The sequence below is a fragment of the Poecilia mexicana genome, unplaced genomic scaffold (assembly GCF_051168715.1).
Source record: "Poecilia mexicana isolate PSO_F unplaced genomic scaffold, ASM5116871v1 scaffold_16, whole genome shotgun sequence".
In the NCBI taxonomy this organism is placed as follows: Eukaryota; Metazoa; Chordata; class Actinopteri; order Cyprinodontiformes; family Poeciliidae; genus Poecilia; species Poecilia mexicana.
Window position 1 is genome coordinate 20,331,982 of NW_028263385.1, and position 20,796 is coordinate 20,352,777.

A 20,796-nucleotide genomic window follows, 5' to 3' on the forward strand; every position below is an offset into this window, starting at 1 on the left:
TACAACGCATATTATTTGACATAAATCATTTCCCTGCAGCTCCAGCTGCATGGTGGGACCATTTTGCTGATAAAACGTAATTTTCAACTTGGTTTTCTTGCAGTATTACCCTGTCATTAGCTACATTCATATTCTCCTCAGTCTCCTGACATGTTGCATGTAGTCTAAATCAATCATTTTGCTCTCAATTATCTCCTTCTTCACACGTTTCCTGCATCTTCTGAACGACTTGTTGCAATCTACAATCTCTACCTCTAATGACTTTCTTTAAACCGTGTCTTTCCTCTTGTCACTCTTCCGTAAAGGTCAGATTTGTGGCGGGCCGATCGTGTAGTTGTCCCGTGAGCAGACTGTTCCACCTGAGCTGTGGCTCTCTGCAGCTCCTCCTGAGTTTTCATTGGCTTCTTGGCTGCTTCTCTGTTTGTTCTCCTCCCTTCCAAGTTTGTCAGTGTTGGTGGAGAGCTACCAGTAAATCCTGTAGTTTACCAGTTGCACCATTCCTCCATTTTTTTTATGAGGGCCTGAGCGGCGCTCTGTGACATGTTCAAAGCTTCTGACGTTATTTTGTATCCCAACGAAGCTTTAAACGTCTTCAGAGCTCTTTTCCCTGGGATCCCTGCTCTGCTCCCTGGTCTTCCTGATGCTGTTTGTTCATGAATGTTCTTGAATGAACCTCTGAGGCCTTCACAGAACAGCTGCATTCATGCTGTTGGTTTGAAATGTACAGTGTTGGCCTTGTTTAGTCTTATTTAGGCGTTTCAGAATAATGCCTGCCACATTTTGCTGATTTTTATTGGCAAATTTACTAACTTCCATTCTTTACCTTCAATAAACAGTAATTGTGTTTTTTTGTTGTTCTGTCATGTAAAGTAGCTGTAAAATGCAGCAGTGCTTGTTGTTTCTTCATGATGGGAAAAAAAACAACAAAAATATGAATATTTTTAGCAAGGCAGTGTGTTTACATGCATATTGCATGTAAATGCAAATAAGCAGCTTTTTACTGTCTACAAGGAAGTAGAAAACCAACAACTATTTTATTCAAATAGATTGTGATCTAAACTTTGTGGTTTAACTCAAGTATTTCTATGTTGGCTCTGAAGTTTTTGTTTTCCGGTTGTCTTCTGGTTCATTCAAGCCTCTTTCCTTGTATATCTACAACACAATCGAAACAATGCACCGTGCACCACCGCGGCACGCACGCCAAATTAAAAACACAACCTGTCTTTCTCCCAGGAATGGCAGGCATCCTTCAGTGATTGCTGATCTATGCTGTGAGCCAAGCAGGGAGGGTCCTTGAGTGTGGGGGAGAGGGAGTCCAGCTCCTAGAGGGAGGGAAAGTCTTAAGCAGGAGGGACGCGGTGGGGGGGAAAGGACCGAAGTGAAAGGCATAGAGTAAAAGTGGATGAAAGCGACGGTGCTGTTTTTGAAGGAGCAGGAAGGCAGGTGCAGCGGCTGATCTGTCTCGAGTCGCGGCCTCGGTGCTGGGTGAAGAACAGGTAGAGGCCCCTCGGGGGCTGGATCATGGGACAAAGCCTTCGTGTGGAGATCCCAGCTCAGGACCCACAACAGCAGAACTCTGGCGGTGAGTTTCTGATGTTACTCTGCCTCTCTTTGTCAAAGTACAGGATTTACTCTCCCTCCTACACACACACACACACACACACACACACACACACACGCGCGGACACACACACACACACACACACACGCACACACACGGAGTTTAAATCTGTTCCCTTATTTGATGGTGCTTTCAAAGACTTTAAACATCTTGGAGAGAAGGGGGCTGAATATTGTGTAATCAACTTTGCACAGCCTTGCTCTCTCTCTCCCTCTCTCTCTCTCCCTCTCTCTCTCTTTCTGTTCCTGTCCTTCACTTTCACCACCACAAGGAATGCTAAATCACGGGATCATGTGCATGAATCTCAGCTGTGTTTTTACACACTCATCATGCACGTGCTGGGCATTTATCTTCCTGTTACAGGGGCACAGGAAATTGTTTGCGCTGTGAATTTAAAACAGGTTTTTTGGAGGGGGCGAGGGGGGGTTTTCCCTCTTGTGTCGTTTTGAATTCAATGCACTTTTCACCTCCTGTCTTACCAAGAGTCCAGTTTGTTTTTCTACGTCTTTCTACTCTGACATTCCATAAAGCATTAAAACCTGTTGATCCAAAACAGGATTCTGGACCCATTTAAATCCCAGAGTTTTGAAAACTGTAAACTACTTTACTGCTGAGCCTTTAGCTCGAGTTTTAACCCTGGTCTGCAGACTAATGTCTTTCTTAGCAGCTGGAAAGCTGGTTTGACACCGGTTCTGCATAATTGAATAATTATATCTCTCAAAATTTCTCCTGCTTCTTTGATGTTCAGTATTTATGAATTCACCTGTTTAAAGATGCTTTGTTGCAAAACTTAACTCTAAATTATTTGCAGATTGTTTTGTAGAGCGTACCTAAAGTATTGAATATAAATTGCACTTGGAAGCTGAAATAAACAGACCGGCTTTTGGAAACTCCTAATCCGGGAACGCCGTTTATTTTTCCTTGGCACGGTTTCTACTGTGTTTGAGGTAATAAAATGGGTAGTTTTAAGCATTTTTAGATGTGAGGGTGGGGGGGGGACAAAAGTGTTTTGCTGATTTCACCTAATTGTGGGAGGTTGTGAACCGTAACCCACGTGACCACTGGGGTATTTCGGCGTTTCCAGAATAAACTGAAGCAATACCTGGTTGGCTCGAGGTTTTCAGGGCTCATATGCACAGAGGTGCTTTCTGTAACGCTGCAATAGCAGCCATGAGAGCAAGACATGAAGTTATTAACACTTAGGACAGGAAGTAGCATTTTCTGCTGTAAAAATAACAGGTGATGAGGGTTTGAGTGATGACGCTTTAGGTTGGGTTAAATGTTAGTTTTCACAAAGGAAGAAGTCTGAAAATGTCTAAAATAATTTTTTGTCTGAACTTAGTAGAACTGCATTTTCTTATTATTTACCGTTATCTCACTAATCTTCATGTCATACTGAAGAATAATCTTAAACTGGACTACGTATCTGTATTTAGTTTATTTTAATCTTAACGGTGAACTTTTAGATTGTAACTTAAAATACTTCTTTGGGTTAAATTAAGGTAAAGTTGGTGAGATGAACAGTTGTTTTTTGTTTTGTTTTTTACCAACTGTATTGTGCATATACCTAACATACTGTTCTCTGATTTGTGTCTTGCTGTTAAAGTCGTGAATGAATTTCCACAAGAACCAGTCGCCGTGATTATAGCCACTGTGCTCAATTAAGAAGATTAAATTTGATAATCTGCCCTGCCCAGGGTAAGAGTTCTCGTAAGGTTGGGGGTATTTCCCAACCCGAGGACTCTCTGAGTGGACGTGGGTGTCTTATGTAAGCTTTTCGTACAGACTCGGTAAAAAGCAGGCTCCTCTAGGCGCGCGGTCAGCTGTCCAGGGTAATGCGGCCTCCCCAGGAGATGCTCGACAGAGCATTAGGACGGCATGTCGGAGGAACCGCCCACACATGCTTGGACTCCCACATGTTTTCTGACCGGTCGGCCTCATCTCGTCAGAGCCTCTGAATATAGAACCGATTCTATTATCATTCATTAAAGTACACTTTATGTTTCTCTCCTTTTTCTTTTTTTTCTTGGCTTTGCCAGACTTATTGGCAGCTTTCTTCTGCAGTGTCTGTCATGGACTGTGTTGAGTTTAAGGGGAAGAGGCTGTCTTTGTTCTCGGGGAGGAAATGGCACTCCACCCTGATTGTGTGACTGCGTTTCCAGTACCCCCCCACCACCACCACCACCACCAATCGCGCCTGTACTTTTTCCCCTCTTTGTACCACTTTTTATCCCGTCCACTGCCATTTCCAAACTCACAGGAACAAACGGCTGCAGACTCTAAATCACTTCTCACTGCAACAGAAACGACTTGAAGTTTGTTTTTTTGTTTGTTTTTTTCAATCATTTTGTGTGGGTCCAAAGGATAATTTTAGTTTTGCGGCGTTGGATTGACACATTTCAACGAGCGTTGTCAGAGATCTTTTTTTTTTCAAACGGAAGCCTTGCTGGATGGGCTGAAGCCTCCACAATCGTCATCTGCGCTGCGTGTGCGCAGGCCCGGCACAGTCAGAGCTCTTATCCTGCTCCACTGGCTCAGCTGAGCCTCTGTATCAGAGGCGTTTCTGACAGAACAGTCTGCTCTGTGTGAGAAACACCATCCAAGCTGGATCACAGAGAAGCCGTCCTTAGCAATGCTTAAGTTGGACGTTGTGGCAGCTGCTCCGAATCCTCGCGTTCTCGTCTCGCTGAGATAAGCGGATTTCCCGGCCCCTGGAACCGGGATCTTCTTTGCTTTTCAGTTTTTCCACGGGAACATGCCTCATCTGGATTCTCCTCCTTTTAGATTTGACTTCTGAGACACGCACAGGAAAGCTGGACATCTTGGATTTCTGAATGTTGCCTGCCTCCCCATGGCGTGCTGCTTCAGGTCCCGCCACCATGGAAGCTGGACGCTTAGCAGCCCCCTTCCAGGTAGACCAGGATCCGGTTTTAGAAAGGCTGCACTGATTTCTGGATTTCTACAAGTTCTCATCTACAGATTCTCATTGTGACCGATTCCGTTCGTTCTGCTGGTTGATGCTTCCAAAGGATAGAAATAGTGGGATTATGCCGTTACTGAATCTAAAAAATAATTTTAAAAAAATCTAATTTTGCCTGATGACCACTGATCAGACAAAGGGGGGGGAAAGGCTGTTAACCTGTGTTTAGATTATGTGGTCTCTCTTGAAGGAGTTTGCACCTGCATGGGTGTCTGTGTGTTTTTCTGTGATGAACAGGGAATCTGTCAGGGAAAATGTTCTACACCATTTACTATTTTATTACACTTTTAGACATACAGAACAAACGTTGATGAAGTTTACTAGTAAAATTGAACTACTTATTGGTGTGGAATATATATTTTTGCTCTTCTGCTTCTTATAGAGTAACTCAAATGTAACAGGCTGGTGTTAGGTGGTTAATTTAGCCCACTGTTTGCTCAGGGGAAGTGTATTAGCTTTCATTGCAGCCAGCTGGCCAGCAGAGGCCAGCTACAGGTCCTCCATTGGGACAGGAAACTCTTGGCGCTCCTGCCAGTTTGTCTGGCACCTCGTTAAAAGGGTCTTAAATCACTTTAATGGTTTGGAGAAACATTTCTGAAACCAGAACTTTTTAAAACCTGGTTATATCTTTGTAACGGCAACCTTTACTTTAAGCACTGATGAAAAGTGCTGAAGGAGTCGTTCGTTTGGCTCTAAAACGGGGTTCAGTCCTGTGTCAGCAGTCGTTCATCATATCAGGGTAGGGTTAGTTTCGTAGGACGATGCTAAAACTCTGAGCGAGGGCTGGGAGATATTCCTAGACAACCCCGACCCCACTGCGTTTGAAATGTAGATTTGCTTGTCGGAAAAGATTAATGTTGTTATTCCGCTTCTGTGGTTTTTAGTCATTTACCAAATAACTTGCATTAGTGTTTTTGCGAGAGCGCATTGTTGTGGGGATCAGACTGCGAGGTGCTTTCGACGCCAAGGCATCCTGCGTGTGCGTCTCGCTGGGAGTTTTAAACTAGACTCTCTTCTCTTTCCAGTGGTAAATATTTTGTCTGCTGAATGCGGCAGCTGCAGCTTTTTTCACACAGACCTGACGTTCGAAGCTCTCGCTCTCTCTCTCTGAGCTCAGCACTCTTGTCAGTGGAGCTGCCAGTCATGCATCCCAGAATATTTAGCCATTGCTGCAGAATGCCATTTGATGGAGTGCTCCCGGCCTCATTGACATCCCGTAGTAATCAGCGGTTCCTTTAAAAACAAAAAAAAAGCTCTTGTTTTCTCAATGCTAGCTGTATCGTGGCAGTGTTTTCCTGCTGCCTAAGGCCGCATCCAGCATGAGCCCCTCTTCTGCACTGAGGGTTGAAGGGCTGATAAAGCACGAGGCTCCATCTAGCTAAGGAATGTGAGCACTTGACAGTGAAAAAAGGCTGGCTAGAAGCCAGCGCCAGAGCCATCCTGCTAACGGTAGCTCTGTGGAGGAGTCCTCCAGCTCTCAGCATCACCCTGCCAAAGCACACTCAGTGCCCGAGAAGTAACAGCGAAACATAATACCAGCCGTGATGAGGCAGCTTGTTTTTACAAAGGCACTGGAGCTCAGATAGGAAACCAGAAACATGACTTCCACGCAGATAGAGGCGCATAGATCAGTCGTCTGCGGTAAAGCTTTGAGCTGCTGCTAGCGACGTCAACCAACTCTGATTCCTCATGTTTAGGACTGGAGAAGAACCACACTGAAAACAATCTAGATTTATTTCGCATTTAATATACGAATGAAGGCATCTTCACCACGCTGCGTGTGAGAGAGCAGTCGATGTGAAACAAGGTTTTTATCATAAAAAAAAAAGCAAAAAAGCATTGCAGTGTTACCCTGCAACCTAGGATGGCTGAGGGTAATGTATGAGATGATCTTCCCTCAACGTGTGATGCTGTGGAACAGGAAAGACGAGACACACACGTTGAGCTTCCTTCTCATTCAACTGGAAGATTTATTCTTCTTGTGTTATAAACATACTTCATATGCAACATGCTTCAGGTATCACATACTTCAGTAGAGAACTATTAACTTCATTACATCAGAAATGACTAATATAACTTTAAACCAAACAATCACTCTTTCAATATAAACTGAAAAAGGCGCAATGCCTCTTCAACACTGTGCCTCGGCGCTCAGCCTCACACAGATATGATTTATCAGGTTTTTCAACAAACCCATAAAATAAAATAAAAATAAAAAAAAACATCACATCTATAAAATAGAGAAACCAGAACAATGTCCCTTTAGTGAGAACTCTCCCAAAAAGTGCCTAACACAAGCTCAAATGAACTCTGCTGTCCGTCAGCTAACTCCTCAGCTAGCTCACACACACGTGCACAGGCCCGCTAGCACTAGCTCCAGCCAGCCCCCAGAACAAGTCCCGCCCTTGTACAAAACAATTACAAGACGAACTTCGCGACTCATTAGTCGACAGCTGACCCAAGGACCTCCTCAACTCTTCCAAGAAACATATATATATTCATAAAAACACATTTTACTGACCTGTGGAACAGGAAAGACGAGACACACACGTTGAGCTTCCTTCTCATTCAACTGGAAGATTTATTCTTCTTGTGTGCTCAATCTTTTCTGTGCCACTAACGCGGCAGCGCCCCTAGCGGTTCTGTGCGGAATTGCATCGGACAATCTAAATTGACACTATAGAACTTAGTACAATGAGAAATACAAAATACAAAAATAAAATTTATGTTGGGGTGCCTATTTTCTTAATTATTGTTTTAATTTACTAAGAGCTCATTTTTCACCCCTCTACACTCTCCCTCACTTAAAAAAAATGTCTCCTGACATTTACAGTTTCTCATGCGAGTCTCACTGTATGGGACTGTACTGCTGATACAGATGTGGATATGGAAGATAAGGAAATGGCAGTAGATCAGGTGTCATCATGAAGGGTTGGTTGAACAGCAACGGACTAACACCTGCACTCCAACAACTATATGATGGCTGGCCAAGTGTCTCATATGTTAGTCTTTCAGTTGGTCTCCCTCTTCTCTCTGATCTACGTACATTGCTTTCCCCTCTGGTTTCTTCCATCTCCATCTGATGCTGATCTCTTTCACACATTTCAGATCTTTCTTCAGTTTCAGCAGTAGTTCTTTCATTGATAGTGGCTTCTCTTGAAGAGGGACAGAACTCTTCAGCTGTTGCACGCAGATTATTTTGATTTTCTTGGTTCTGTCTTGTCACAATATGTTCTTGTTCAGAATTTTGAGTCTGGTTTGACTGTAGTTGTTGTGGGTTTACAAATCCATAACATGGGATTCTGCTCCGGAGATTATGGTGGTAAGTAAACTCTTCCTCTTCTTCACCAGAGTCATGCATTTCAGGTTCATTCTCACGTCTTTCAGTTTGCCGCTTTCTTTTCTGTTTTGTCTGTTCTCTCACAGAAAGTTCATCCTCCAGAGGTAGGTCGTTGACAGGCAGCAACAGGTTTCTGTGAAGCACACGCATGTTTTTGTTACCCCTCTCTTGCTGTACTTTGTAGACAGGTCCATCCCCCACTCTTTCAATCACGCGGTACACCGCCTGCTCCCAGTATGAGCGGAGTTTACCTGGACCTCCCCTTTCTGAGAGGTTTTTAACCAGGACTCTATCGCCTGCCTGGAGAGTGACACCTCTGGCGCGTCTGTCATATTGCTTTTTGCCTTTAGCTGAAGACTTTTGACTGTTGTTGGCAGCTATTTGGTATGCCACACGCATCCTTTCAGCCCACTTTTTAACAAAGGTTTGATGGTTGCAGTCTTCAGTCTCTTTCCTGGTGCCAAAAAGCAAATCGACTGGTAGACGTGGAGCCCTGCCATACAATAGGAAGAAAGGCGAGTATCCTGTCGCTTCATGCCTCGTGCAATTATATGCATGCACGATTTGTGGCAGATGATCTTTCCAGTCACTCTTTTTCTCCTCTTGTAAGGTGCGCAACATCTGGAGAAGCGTGCGGTTCAGTCGCTCCACTGGATTGCACTGAGGATGATAGGGAGTGGTGCGTGAGTGAGAAATTCCTGAGAGTTGTTGTAATCTTTGGAATAAACTGTTCTCAAATTCACGTCCCTGATCGTGATGGAGTTTCTCTGGGTACCCAAAACGAGGAATAAAATCTTGGAATATCTTTTCAGCTGCTGTCTTTCCGGATTTGTTTCTCGTTGGGTACGCTTGTGCAAAGCGAGTGAAATGGTCAGCGACAACCAGGATATACTCGTATCCTCCTTTGCTTGGCTCCAAATGCAAATAATCAATAGAGACCAACTCAAATGGTGCACTAGTTGTGATGGATTCCATTGGAGCTCTCTGTGGGACATTGGGATGTTTTTGTTTAATACATTGACATCTCTTTGTCACATAATCCTCAATGTCTTGTTGCATGTTCGGCCAGTAAAAGCGTTCTCGAGCAAGATGGATCACCTTGTCAGGACCGACATGGCCCATGTCGTCATGCAAGCTCTTCAACACTAATGGTTTGAGTTTTTCTGGGAGAACTAGCTGTCTGTTTAGTTCTGTTTTCCGGAAAAGTAGTCCATTTTCCACGGCTAGCTTGTTCCACTCGTACAACAGTCTCCTTGTTTCTTTACACATGGTTCTTTTATCCTTTTCATTTGGACTCCAGTTTCTTTGTTTCAATGACACAATCTCTTTAATAGCTCTATCGTCTTGTTGTGCTGCTCTGATGTTTTCAGGCATGATGGTCATGATACCATCCGGTAGGTTAGCCTCATCATTTTCATTAGCAAGTTGTAATGCAGCAATCCAGGGAACATCATTGCTTTGTGTTGCTTTGTTGCCTTGCCACACTGCAGAGACTACTTCAGGTGACACTGTTTCGGTGTGATCTTTCATGTACTGTTCAAGGCCTACTGGGTATCTGGACAACATATCTGCATCAGCATTCCTCTTTCCCGGTCTATACTTGATATCAAAGTGGAAGTCGGCCAATTCCCCAACCCACCTGTGACCTACAGCATTTAACCTGGCAGAACTCAAAACATAAGTCAGGGGATTGTTATCTGTATAGACCGTGAAAGTTGGTGCATAATACAGATAGTCTCGAAACTTATCACAAATGGCCCACTTGAGTGCTAGGAACTCAAGTTTACCAGAATGGAGATGATAGTTTCGTTCAGCAGGTGTTAAGGTCCTAGATCCGTAGCCAATAACACGCAGCTTGTTATTTTGGGACTGATACAAAACCGCTCCGAGCCCTTCATTTGACGCATCTGTATGCAACACAAACGGACGATCAAAGTCGGGATAGGCTAATATGGGTGGATTGATCAGCATCTCCACAAGCTTGGACAGCACAGTCTGATGTTCAGTCGTCCATGTCACAGGTGTGCGAGAGGGAAGCTGACCTGTGTTTTCTTTAATTTTACAACCTCGACCCTTAGAAGTCTGGAGCTTGTTGGGCTTACTTGTGTTGGCTGAGTTTTGAAGGAGTTCAAACAGAGGTCTTGCCAGTCGAGAGAAATCTTGGATGAAGGATCGGTAATAACTAAGGAAACCTAGCAATGTCCGAACTTCTCCAACTGTGTGAGGTTTCTTCTCCTTCAGAGCTATAACAGCTTCCAAATCTTTTGGGTCAATCTGGACGCCTTCTCCTGAAACCATGCGGCCTAGATAACGAATTTGTCTCTTGAAAAGCTCGCATTTGGCTGGTCGAAGTTTAATGCCATGTTGTCTCATTCTGCAGAAAACTTGTCTCAGATGGTCCACGTGTTCCTCAAATGTTTTTGAGTAGCAGAGGACATCATCTAAATAAGGTACGCAGCACTCATCCCTGATGCCTTCTAATACACCTTCCATACATCTCTGGAATGCAGCTGGCGCATTGGTCAGTCCGAATGGAATCCTTACCCATTCGTAAAGACCCCAAGGTGTGCTAAATGCTGTCAGATGCCTTGACTCCTCACTCACAAACCCTTGGTGATATGCACTTCCTTGATCTAAAATGGAGAACCATGAATTTCCTCCAAGACTGTCCAATAGATCCTGAATGCGTGGTAGTGGATGGCGGTCTGGAGTGGTTTTACGGTTGAGTTCACGGAAGTCAACACAAAGACGCAGACTGTGGTCTTTCTTTCGCACACAGACGACAGGTGAGGAATAGGCTGAAACTGACTTTCTGACCCACCCTCTGTCCAAAAGGTTGGAAATATAATCCTTAACCTCTTTAAACAATGGCCGAGGAATGGAGTTATAATTTTTTTGGACAGGGGTGTTATCTGTTGTGGTAATCTGGAGCTGTAAACCAGGAATGCATCCAATGTCGCCTTCTTCAGATGCAAACACATCTGATTCTTCATACAACATTTGGTGTACTATATCTTGTTCATGTCCAGACAGATGATCCAGATTAACATTTGGATGCCATTTTTCTTGTGAATGAACAGGTGTATGGTTCCTCTGTTTGGCGCAGTCTCCATCATTTAGCGAGTTCACATGAGTGGTGCACAAGAGTGGATCATCCTGTCCACTGACTCGTTTATGAGATGATGGAGAGATGTTCACAGGTTTGGTTCCATCAATTTCCTCAATGAATCCTAAAGCTGTTCTTGGAGGTAAGAAAATGTCATGGTTGGTTGAATTCTGGATTGGAATTCTCACAATTTTTGAAACTCCAACAGGAACATCAACCAGGGCAGGAAATAACCCCAACCCCTCTGGCACGATGCTCTGTATGTCTGGTTCAAATAACATTACTCCTCCTGGAAAAGTTCTGATGCGACATTTCACTTCACAGATTTGGCCACTTTGAACATTAAGACCCTTCTTTCCAACTCTCACTGTTGAACTATTTGATTCTTTTTGAGATGGCATAGTGCAAACCACAGAGACTAGAGTTTCAACACTACTCTTTTGGATTCTCAACGCCTCTGACAGTAAGTCCACTAAGTTGATGTTGTTTGTCTGGTCAGTGTTTCCCATTATGATTTCTTGTATCACATTAAAGCCTAGCAAAGGGCTACTCACACTCTCTTGACTTACAAGCAATGGAACATAGAGGGCAACTGAACCATATTTGATGCTTTTGATCTCGAGCAGGACTTCTATCCACCCATCAAATGGCACCTCTGTTCCATTAGCTGCTGTGACTTTGAGAGGGTGTTCTGGTAGTAGACTCTCAAGTGGTTGGATCGTTACATTTGGTAGAGCTTTCTGCACCCATGACTTCTCCACTATGCTCACTTGTGCCCCACTGTCCAATAGCATCTGCAACTTGACCCCATTTAGTTGACATGTCACAGTGCATCTACCACCAATCAGCTGTGCAACATGTTTCTTCTTAGTAAAGTTGTTTTGTTTGATGGGCCTGATGGAGGATGATGTGCTCTCTTCAGGATGCAGCTTTGCAGTGGGGTGGGACTCTGCATTCTGTCTGGTCACTGGTGGTCCCGCCCCAGCGACCTCACCCAGTTTCCCGACTGGTTGTTCTTCATCAGACAGCCAACCGCTCTGTGTCCCTCTTTCCCGCACTTGAAACAGTGGCTGCAGCTCTCAATTCCTTGGGAGACACATTGCTGACATCTTCGTTTAGCTTCTGGTTTTGTTGGTTGTTTTTGGTGGGGAAAAGGTGTGTGAATGTTTTCAGTCCCTGAACTAGACATAGGTGTTAAAGCTTTCTCTAAACTCTTGGTTAGTGATGAAACCTGTGCTGTTAGCTCTTGTATGGCAGTACGATTAGCTTGGACTTCTGCCTGCATCTGAACTGCATTCTGATTTTTCTTATCCATCTGCACTGTACTGACACTGACTACCTTTGGTTTGAGAGCCTGACCTAGTCTATTCTGTCTCTCCGTCTCTTCACCTACTGACCTTGTTATCACTTCTAGGATAAAGTCATCAGTGACCTTCTCGTCTGAAATGTGGGGTTTAAGATCTCGTCGGACATATGAATATTTTTCATGCATCCCCTGATAGAGTGAATGTAGGAACACTCCTTGAACTAGCTTCTTGTCATACTGGAAACCTGTACTTACTTTGGAAGCAAAAAGTACACGCTGTTTTAACCCCATCAGTCTATACATAAACTGTTGTGGACCTTCTTTATCATTTTGTCTCGCATTGCTCAGTTCCTGAAATAATTCAGTGCTGCTCTTATCTTTAAGATGTGCTCTGAGAAAACGCTTCAGTTCAGTTACAGTCAGACTATCTTTTGTTATAAGCATGTCTTTAAATGTACCCGGTTTAATTATTCTGAGAACTGTTCTAATGATCTCAGTCTCAGTGAAACCTTCACTCAGTCCTTCATCAATTTGCTTACACAAACAGTTAAAGCTCACATCTGAGTCAGAGTCTGAGATCTGACCAGCCTGAATCCGAAATTCTCTTCGTGGGAGTAATGCAGCAACATCTGTCAGTTTTACTAACCCAGTTACCTGATCAGCAACAACTGGTGTTGATACTGTCTTACTCATCACCGAAGCTGCTACAGTCTGCTCAGCCTCGTACACCGATGCAACTTCCTCTTCATCCACTGAATGATGCAGATTCTCTGCTTCTTGGGCTGACTGCAGTTCATCGATGAGGTCACGAAACATCAGCAGGCGCGACATCCCTTGGTCCTCCAGACTCCTCAATCGTTTACTTCTTAAAAAGTCAACAATGAAGTCAAAGAGTTCCACCTCGGACGACTCCTCCCCTGGCACGTCTTCTCCCACCTCATCTTGGCATGATACTGCTAGCTTGTGAAGCAGGTCTCTTCTAGCGTCATTCATCAGTTGGTGAAGCAACTGTTGGATCTCCCACTGAAGCTCATGTAGCGGCGACATCTCTGGATACCTGAAGTCTTGCCCTTAGGTCATCAGCTCATGGAACAGGAAGTCAGGATCCCTCGGTTCTTTGTTGGATAGCACCAAGCCAGCAGGAGGCGCTATCCCGGACGAGCCCCCAAATTTGTTACCCTGCAACCTAGGATGGCTGAGGGTAATGTATGAGATGATCTTCCCTCAACGTGTGATGCTGTGGAACAGGAAAGACGAGACACACACGTTGAGCTTCCTTCTCATTCAACTGGAAGATTTATTCTTCTTGTGTTATAAACATACTTCATATGCAACATGCTTCAGGTATCACATACTTCAGTAGAGAACTATTAACTTCATTACATCAGAAATGACTAATATAACTTTAAACCAAACAATCACTCTTTCAATATAAACTGAAAAAGGCGCAATGCCTCTTCAACACTGTGCCTCGGCGCTCAGCCTCACACAGATATGATTTATCAGGTTTTTCAACAAACCCATAAAATAAAATAAAAATAAAAAAAAACATCACATCTATAAAATAGAGAAACCAGAACAATGTCCCTTTAGTGAGAACTCTCCCAAAAAGTGCCTAACACAAGCTCAAATGAACTCTGCTGTCCGTCAGCTAACTCCTCAGCTAGCTCACACACACGTGCACAGGCCCGCTAGCACTAGCTCCAGCCAGCCCCCAGAACAAGTCCCGCCCTTGTACAAAACAATTACAAGACGAACTTCGCGACTCATTAGTCGACAGCTGACCCAAGGACCTCCTCAACTCTTCCAAGAAACATATATATATTCATAAAAACACATTTTACTGACCTGTGGAACAGGAAAGACGAGACACACACGTTGAGCTTCCTTCTCATTCAACTGGAAGATTTATTCTTCTTGTGTGCTCAATCTTTTCTGTGCCACTAACGCGGCAGCGCCCCTAGCGGTTCTGTGCGGAATTGCATCGGACAATCTAAATTGACACTATAGAACTTAGTACAATGAGAAATACAAAATACAAAAATAAAATTTATGTTGGGGTGCCTATTTTCTTAATTATTGTTTTAATTTACTAAGAGCTCATTTTTCACCCCTCTACAGCAGCATTGAAGGTTTGAACTTAACTTTTTGTTAATTGTTGGTTATCATGGCCACCATTCCAGCTGCTGTCAATGTATGGGCACTGATCTGATAGTATTTATAAGAAGATTTCGTAAGAATCAAATTAAATTAAAAGAACTGTGAGGTAGTGGACAGCAGTGAATCAGCCGCTGGTAGCTCATTTTGCTTTCTTACAGCAAGGAATCGCATCAAACCCAAGTTAATGGTGTTTCACGTTCAGAAACCAGTGGAATATTCTGATTTGTATGCTAATGACTAGTTTTACTTATGCACATTTTTGAGGAGACCATCACTGTATCTCCTGGCTTTCTAAGAGGCTGCCAACACTTTTATAACCAACATGTTTCAGGACAAACAGCTGTTGGAAGATAGAAACGATAAAACAGAGCAACTTCGCTATATTCTGCTCAGCCTTCCCGTTGTCTGCTAAGACATCGCACTCTCTATGAGCCTGGTTGAACCACAGACATATGGTGCAAATAACACAGTTTCTTGTTAAGTAGCTTCTTCTTATATCTCTGCATTCCTCTGACTTCATTTTTAAGAAACTCACCAGTATGGAAAATCGCTTACATTGAGTCGGTGACTCTCCACCCTGAAGACTCCATAAATTTGTCTCTGTCCTGTGTGATGCGTTTATTGATTGGAAATAACTGAATTTCTGAGTTTCCGACCGCCCAGTCTATTTTTCAGCAGACTCCTGTCACTTGGATTTCTGACGTTCCAGCTCTCTTGTTCTGTGTTGCGGTGTGTCTTAAAGTGTAACAACACTTTTCCCACTTCTTGCTTTCAGATGATGAAACGGAGCAGCACCACAGCACAATGGTGGGAGAGGGGGGCAGCACAGAGGACACTACCCCTCCCCCAAAGCGTAAGGGCAAGTTCTCTACCATTGGCAAGATCTTCAAACCCTGGAAGTGGCGGAAGAAGAAAAGCAGCGAAAAGTTCAAAGAAACATCCGAAGGTTTGTGTCGCCTAGTTTGTTTGGACTCCGAGTGGTCTCCGCCCGTCCTTTTCTTACTGATCATATCGGTTACATTCGACTTTCAACCCAACAAGCGTGTGCGTTTCTCCCTTAATGCTAGCGTGTTCTTCGGTTTTTCCGCCAAAACATCGGGAGATGAAAACTTGCTTTGAATTGTGTTTGTTGACGGCAGAACTGGAGAGAAAGATGTCGACTAGACGCACCCGACAGGAGCTCATAGAGCAGGGCCTGCTGAAGGAGGTCCCAGATAATGGTAAGAAGTCCTCTGTGATTCATTTGATCTCTTTGAGCAGCAGTATCTGTCTCTGACAGAAGCTGCCCTGAGGCGATCACACCGACACAGACACTACGGTTAGGTCGCAAGCACGTTGTGTTAGAAACGGCATCCGTCAGGTTGTCTGAAATGCACTTTAGGACGAGGAAATGTGCTCCTCTGTTTTTCATAGTAATGTAATATAAGTTTAAAATTACATGCCACTCTCCAGAGCTCTGGAAAAGTGGAACGGATTGTGGCCTGCAGCAAAATAGCTTCGAGAAGGGTGTGTGTGTGCGTGTGTGTGAGCTTTCTGCCGGCCCCGCCAGCTCAGAAGCCCATTTATTAAACCTACAGCTGCTTCTGCATCACAACAACAAATACTGAATATCTATTCAGTGGCTGGGCTTTTTTTTCTTACACACTCTTACTTGCTACTCTCAAATTACTACAGATCAAATGGATAAAATATGTATATGGGGTCCCCTATGTAGTTATTAGGAAGACTACAAACGTGTAAAATCTTCCAAATAAATTCAGGATTTATTTTAGATAATTTTTTTTTTAAAGAAAAAGCACAACCTTTTATTTGAGGACATTTACTCATTTACAAATTAGAACAAGAATGAGTGGCTGTCGTTTCCCCACTTTTCAATAGCAGTGACACATTTTTAGCTAACTAGGTAGCCATGTTGTTTGACATAATATCTGTACTGAGCTATTAATTTGACAGGGAGACATGATAACGCTTCCTAGCTTGTTGCCCTCAGGTGTTTTACCCTAAAAGTGACGAGTAGTTCTCCTCTAAGAGGCAACTCATCTCTGTTCTTTGCTACTAAGAACAAAATCCAAACAGCTGACCTCGTCTTTAGTGAGGAAAGCATTTCAGGCGACTCGCCATATTCAGTGCACAAGGTAAAGACAAGGTTTTAGCATCTGGTTAAATAATATTTACCTTGCCGCCAGCAGGATGGCAACTGTAGGAAACGGTTGCGTCATTGTGACACCAAGTTTCCATAACGACCATGAGATGCTCTCTAGTGCCAACCAGCTGTTTGCAAACATGCCAGATAAAAAAAGGCCTTTTTTTGTCCTACTACCAGAAAAATACAAATGATTGGAGTTTGCTAAATGTTACCAGGAGTTTAATTGGAACAGTGTATTTGAAACCTGGTGCATTACTGCCTAAAATGATAGTTATCTAAATCATTGGACAGCTGTGAAGATCGTCGTTCATCTTTTCTCTGTGTTACACACTCTTTGGTTTGGAAGGTCAGATCCTATTTTTAACCCGTTACTTGTCTTGTGTTTCACGACCAACCTTTTTCAGATGGAGAGGCGCAAAATGTGAAACAGTCCTACGTTAAAAACGGCCACACGCTTCCAGTCAGTGGAGGAGGAGGAGGAGGAGGAGGAGGAGGAGTCATCAGCAGTGGGAGGAGCCCAGGTAACCAGGTCAAACTCCCAGGAGAGTCAGACTTTAGGATGCACCCTGGGAGGCTCGCCCAGCCGGAGGACCACAGGGGCCGCTCTCCCTCAGACGGAGACCGCCGTGGAGCTTTGTGCTCCAGGGGCACCGGACTGCATGAGGAGGGGTGGAGAAGCGGGGGCTTGGGGCCACATGTGCATGGGGAGGGTGAATGGAAGTCCAACCTGGCCTGGCAGGGACAGATCCACGCTCAGAAGGACGAAGGCAGGCGCGGGGGCAGACTCCACCCCGACGACGGGCAGAGAAGGCCGGGGCTGCAGAAGGCCCCGTCGGAGGACGGCAGGAGGCGGCCGGCAGAAGCAGAGTGGAAGCCGACGCTTCCTCGACATGCCTCCGCAGAGGAGGGAAGGACCCGCAGAGGTAAGGCCCCTCCGACTCTGTAGGTCTGCAGTCAGAACATGAGCTGTCGTCGTGAAAGTCAAAGATAATGCTCACGTTTCCCCGCCTGACCTTCCCGACACGTTGTTGAAGGCGTAAGGCGAATCTTCCCATCTGTATTTTTTCCCCTCCATCTTGCCGTCACTCCGCGCCGCACAATGCTGTCCTCCCAGATATAGACAGCCTCCTGTCGGCTCCCAGGAGGCTTGCTCCAGCTATGCTTCTTATTCAGGAACATGAGAGAACAGATCGTCCTCCCGTCTCCTCTCCTCATTAATCTGTCATGATCACTACAGTTATTGTTGCTCCTAAATGCTCACACTGTTGGCTCTCCAAAAAGACAAAAAACCAACTGATTCCTCCCAAAAACAGACATGGAAAATAATAACAGCAGTTGTTCTTCTTTTGTTAAAAAACAACAATCAGTAACCATTGTCATTTTGTTACTGATTGAGCATTGCTGTTGGATCTGGACTTTGACTGGGCCATGATTGCTCTTTAGCTTTGGCAGTAGGATGCAGGTCATGCTGGAAGCTAAACCTCTACCCTAGTCTCAAGTCATTGACGCCTCTAAACGGTTTTCTTCTGGGATTGCCTTGTTTTTATCTTCCATCGGTTTTGACAAGCTTAAGAAAAGAAAAGATGGTGTGTTGATGACCAGAGCAATGTCCACTACTTGTCTACTGTGACCCTTATTTGTTTCAAACTGTAAACACGATGTATTAGCCTTTCCCAACGGTCATATTTATGGAGTTAGAAGCTGATCGTTGTCCATTTGAGGGACTGAACCTCTGTGGATTTTTCTACCTGGTGGAAGGTTTGCAGTTTCACGTGATGGATTACGCAGCGCTTTGCAAAAATCGCCAGACCTCGGGTTCTTTTTTGAAATCCTGACTCTCCTGTCGGCTGTGTTCCTCAGTCTCCGCGATGCTTTTTGTTCAATAATGTCCTTTGACAAACTTCTGAGCCTTTCACCAAACAGCTGTATTTATACTGAGATTAAATTACACACAGGTCGACTCCATTCGCTAATTAGGTTACTTGTCAAAGCAGGTGACTGCACCAGATTCTACTTAGGAGCATCAGATGAATGTGAGTTTTTTTTTTTCAGATTATTATTTGTACTATATAAACCGTACGGCTTTGTGCTGGTCCGTCACATGAAGTCTTAGTAAAAGATGTTGATCTTTGCAACAAGGCAAAATGTGGAAAAGTTCAAGAAGTGAAAAGTCTTTTGCGTGACACCGTGTAGCACTGATACATGTGGCATCTCTGGGACACAAGAAGGAATTGTTAATGATAAACAGATGAAAAAAATATGTATAAATAATGTGAAGAATTACAGATAAAGGTGTTGAAATTAAATCTGCTGGATGAGAAGGATTTTTGCACACTTTCATGTGCCTCTTCCAGCCTGTTCTTAAATCTCACCTTGTATTTTCCTTTTCTGTCTCTCTCTCTCTCTCCGACGACCCTTTCTCTCCCTCTCCTACTCTCTTTCTATCTTTATCACATATCCTGCTTTCTGTCCTCGTTTTTTCTCTCTCTTTCTGTCTGCCTCCACTGTGCTTCATTTCTACTTCCTGCTTTCCTCTGGATGATTTCCTCTTTGGCTCGGTGACGTCGCGCTGATAGAGGTTCATCTGTTCACAAACAGCTTTGTACTTTGGAGCTGCGACTTTGAGGAATGGCGTGGGAGCAGCAGTAGCAGCAGAGGGGTGGTCAGAGGGAGGTGGGCTTTTTTTGGCCGTAATTGCAGCTGCCCACGCTGTTTACCTTCACAGCTGATCCCAGATAATGCCGTTCTCAAACAAGAGCTGCCACAGACAGTGCTTCGAGTGGTGCAGCGGCAGAGAGTTGCTCACTCAGTCTCTTTAGCTGAGGCATTCAGAGCTTTGCAGCAAGGTCTTTTATAATCTTCTGCTTTTAATAAGTTTCCTGCCAGTGGCTCATATAATGGTTCGTTTCTGCCCAGGGGGATGAATTATTGACACAGTAATTGCAACTAGGAAATAGTCTTTTTTTTTTTAGTTCATTTCATGCCAGTATTATGCCACAAGCTTAACATAACCCAAGTATTATGTTATACAATATAAGAAAAAATAACAAACTACACTTGAATTGAATTTATCTACTTTTAAAACTTCCAGATAAAAGGTTCTAGCAGCAATCAAGTGAAACCTGATTTCACCATTTAACTTTCTGACATGATTTGCACATTGCATTATCTCACATGTACCCATTGGAGGCATTATAACAAAAATAACAATAAAGCCTCATCCCAAATGTTTACCCTGGTTATTATCCTCCATTTTATTTTGAATTGAATGTAATTATCTAAAAGATCAGTATGGCTTCCATCGGACCATGACGAAACCCATAAACTAATTAGGATGAGTTTTACTAAGATAACTGTTAGCATGTAACATTGTCGCCTCTTTTCTCTTTTTTCTTTTTAAACTTAAGGCTTTTTGCAGCCACAGAAGGAGCCCCCTGCTGGACAGATGAAAAAATGCTGGGAGTCAGTGGAGTTATTTATTACTGTTTTGTTTTTGTTTTTATCTGTGGCAGTGATAGCTTCACCGAACTCAGCAACGTTAGTGCTAAAAAAAATACTGTACTAAAATATTGTTGGGAAGTTCATATATAGCAGCAAGGCACCATTCATTGCATAATGTTACAATCATAGAAAGAAATGTAAAGAAACACATTATCTAAAAGTTGAAGTCAATATTCAGTTGAAAATGAAAACCTGTTTTAAAATGTACTGAGAATCATCATAAAAAAAAGTCAATATTGACAAGGTTGGAAGATCTAAATAAAGATTTAATAATGGATGGTCTTTGCACCAGACTTCACTCAAGATGATTAAAACGTCACATTTGACAACGCGTGACCTGCGCTATGATGCTCTATGCACAACTGTGAAACAGCCTTTAGTCTGAATGAGTGAGAAGCTCAGAAGTTGATGTTAGCTTTATCACTGTTTCCGCCTTTTGGACTGTTCCTGCAGGAAAAATGTTTCTTTTTTTGACTTTCACACAGTTCCTGTTAATTTTCACTATAAATGCAGTCACACAAACAATTTACAAGAGGCGGATGCTTCTTCAAACCACAGTCCAAACCACAGTCCACAATGGCATCTCAAGAACTTTGTCCTTTCTTACTTCTAAATAAAAGCCTCAAAAACATCGAA

The 20,796-nt window shown here is 43.6% G+C and overlaps 1 protein-coding gene across 4 annotated transcripts in view; it reads left to right on the forward strand.

The window, feature by feature from the left end:
* Nucleotides 1–20,796, forward strand: part of phactr4b (phosphatase and actin regulator 4b) — a 44,012-nt gene that overhangs the window by 13,290 nt on the left and 9,926 nt on the right. For 3 of the 4 annotated variants that reach the window (XM_014990721.2, XM_014990722.2, XM_014990727.2), the window contains exons 4-6: nt 15,289–15,459; nt 15,653–15,733; nt 17,064–17,582. In XM_014990721.2, the coding sequence (XP_014846207.1) occupies nt 15,289–15,459; nt 15,653–15,733; nt 17,064–17,582 (771 nt within the window). Of the gene's footprint in view, nt 1–1,366; nt 1,583–15,288; nt 15,460–15,652; nt 15,734–17,063; nt 17,583–20,796 lie in introns of those variants that run through there. The other variant, XM_014990719.2, reaches the window with a different exon arrangement.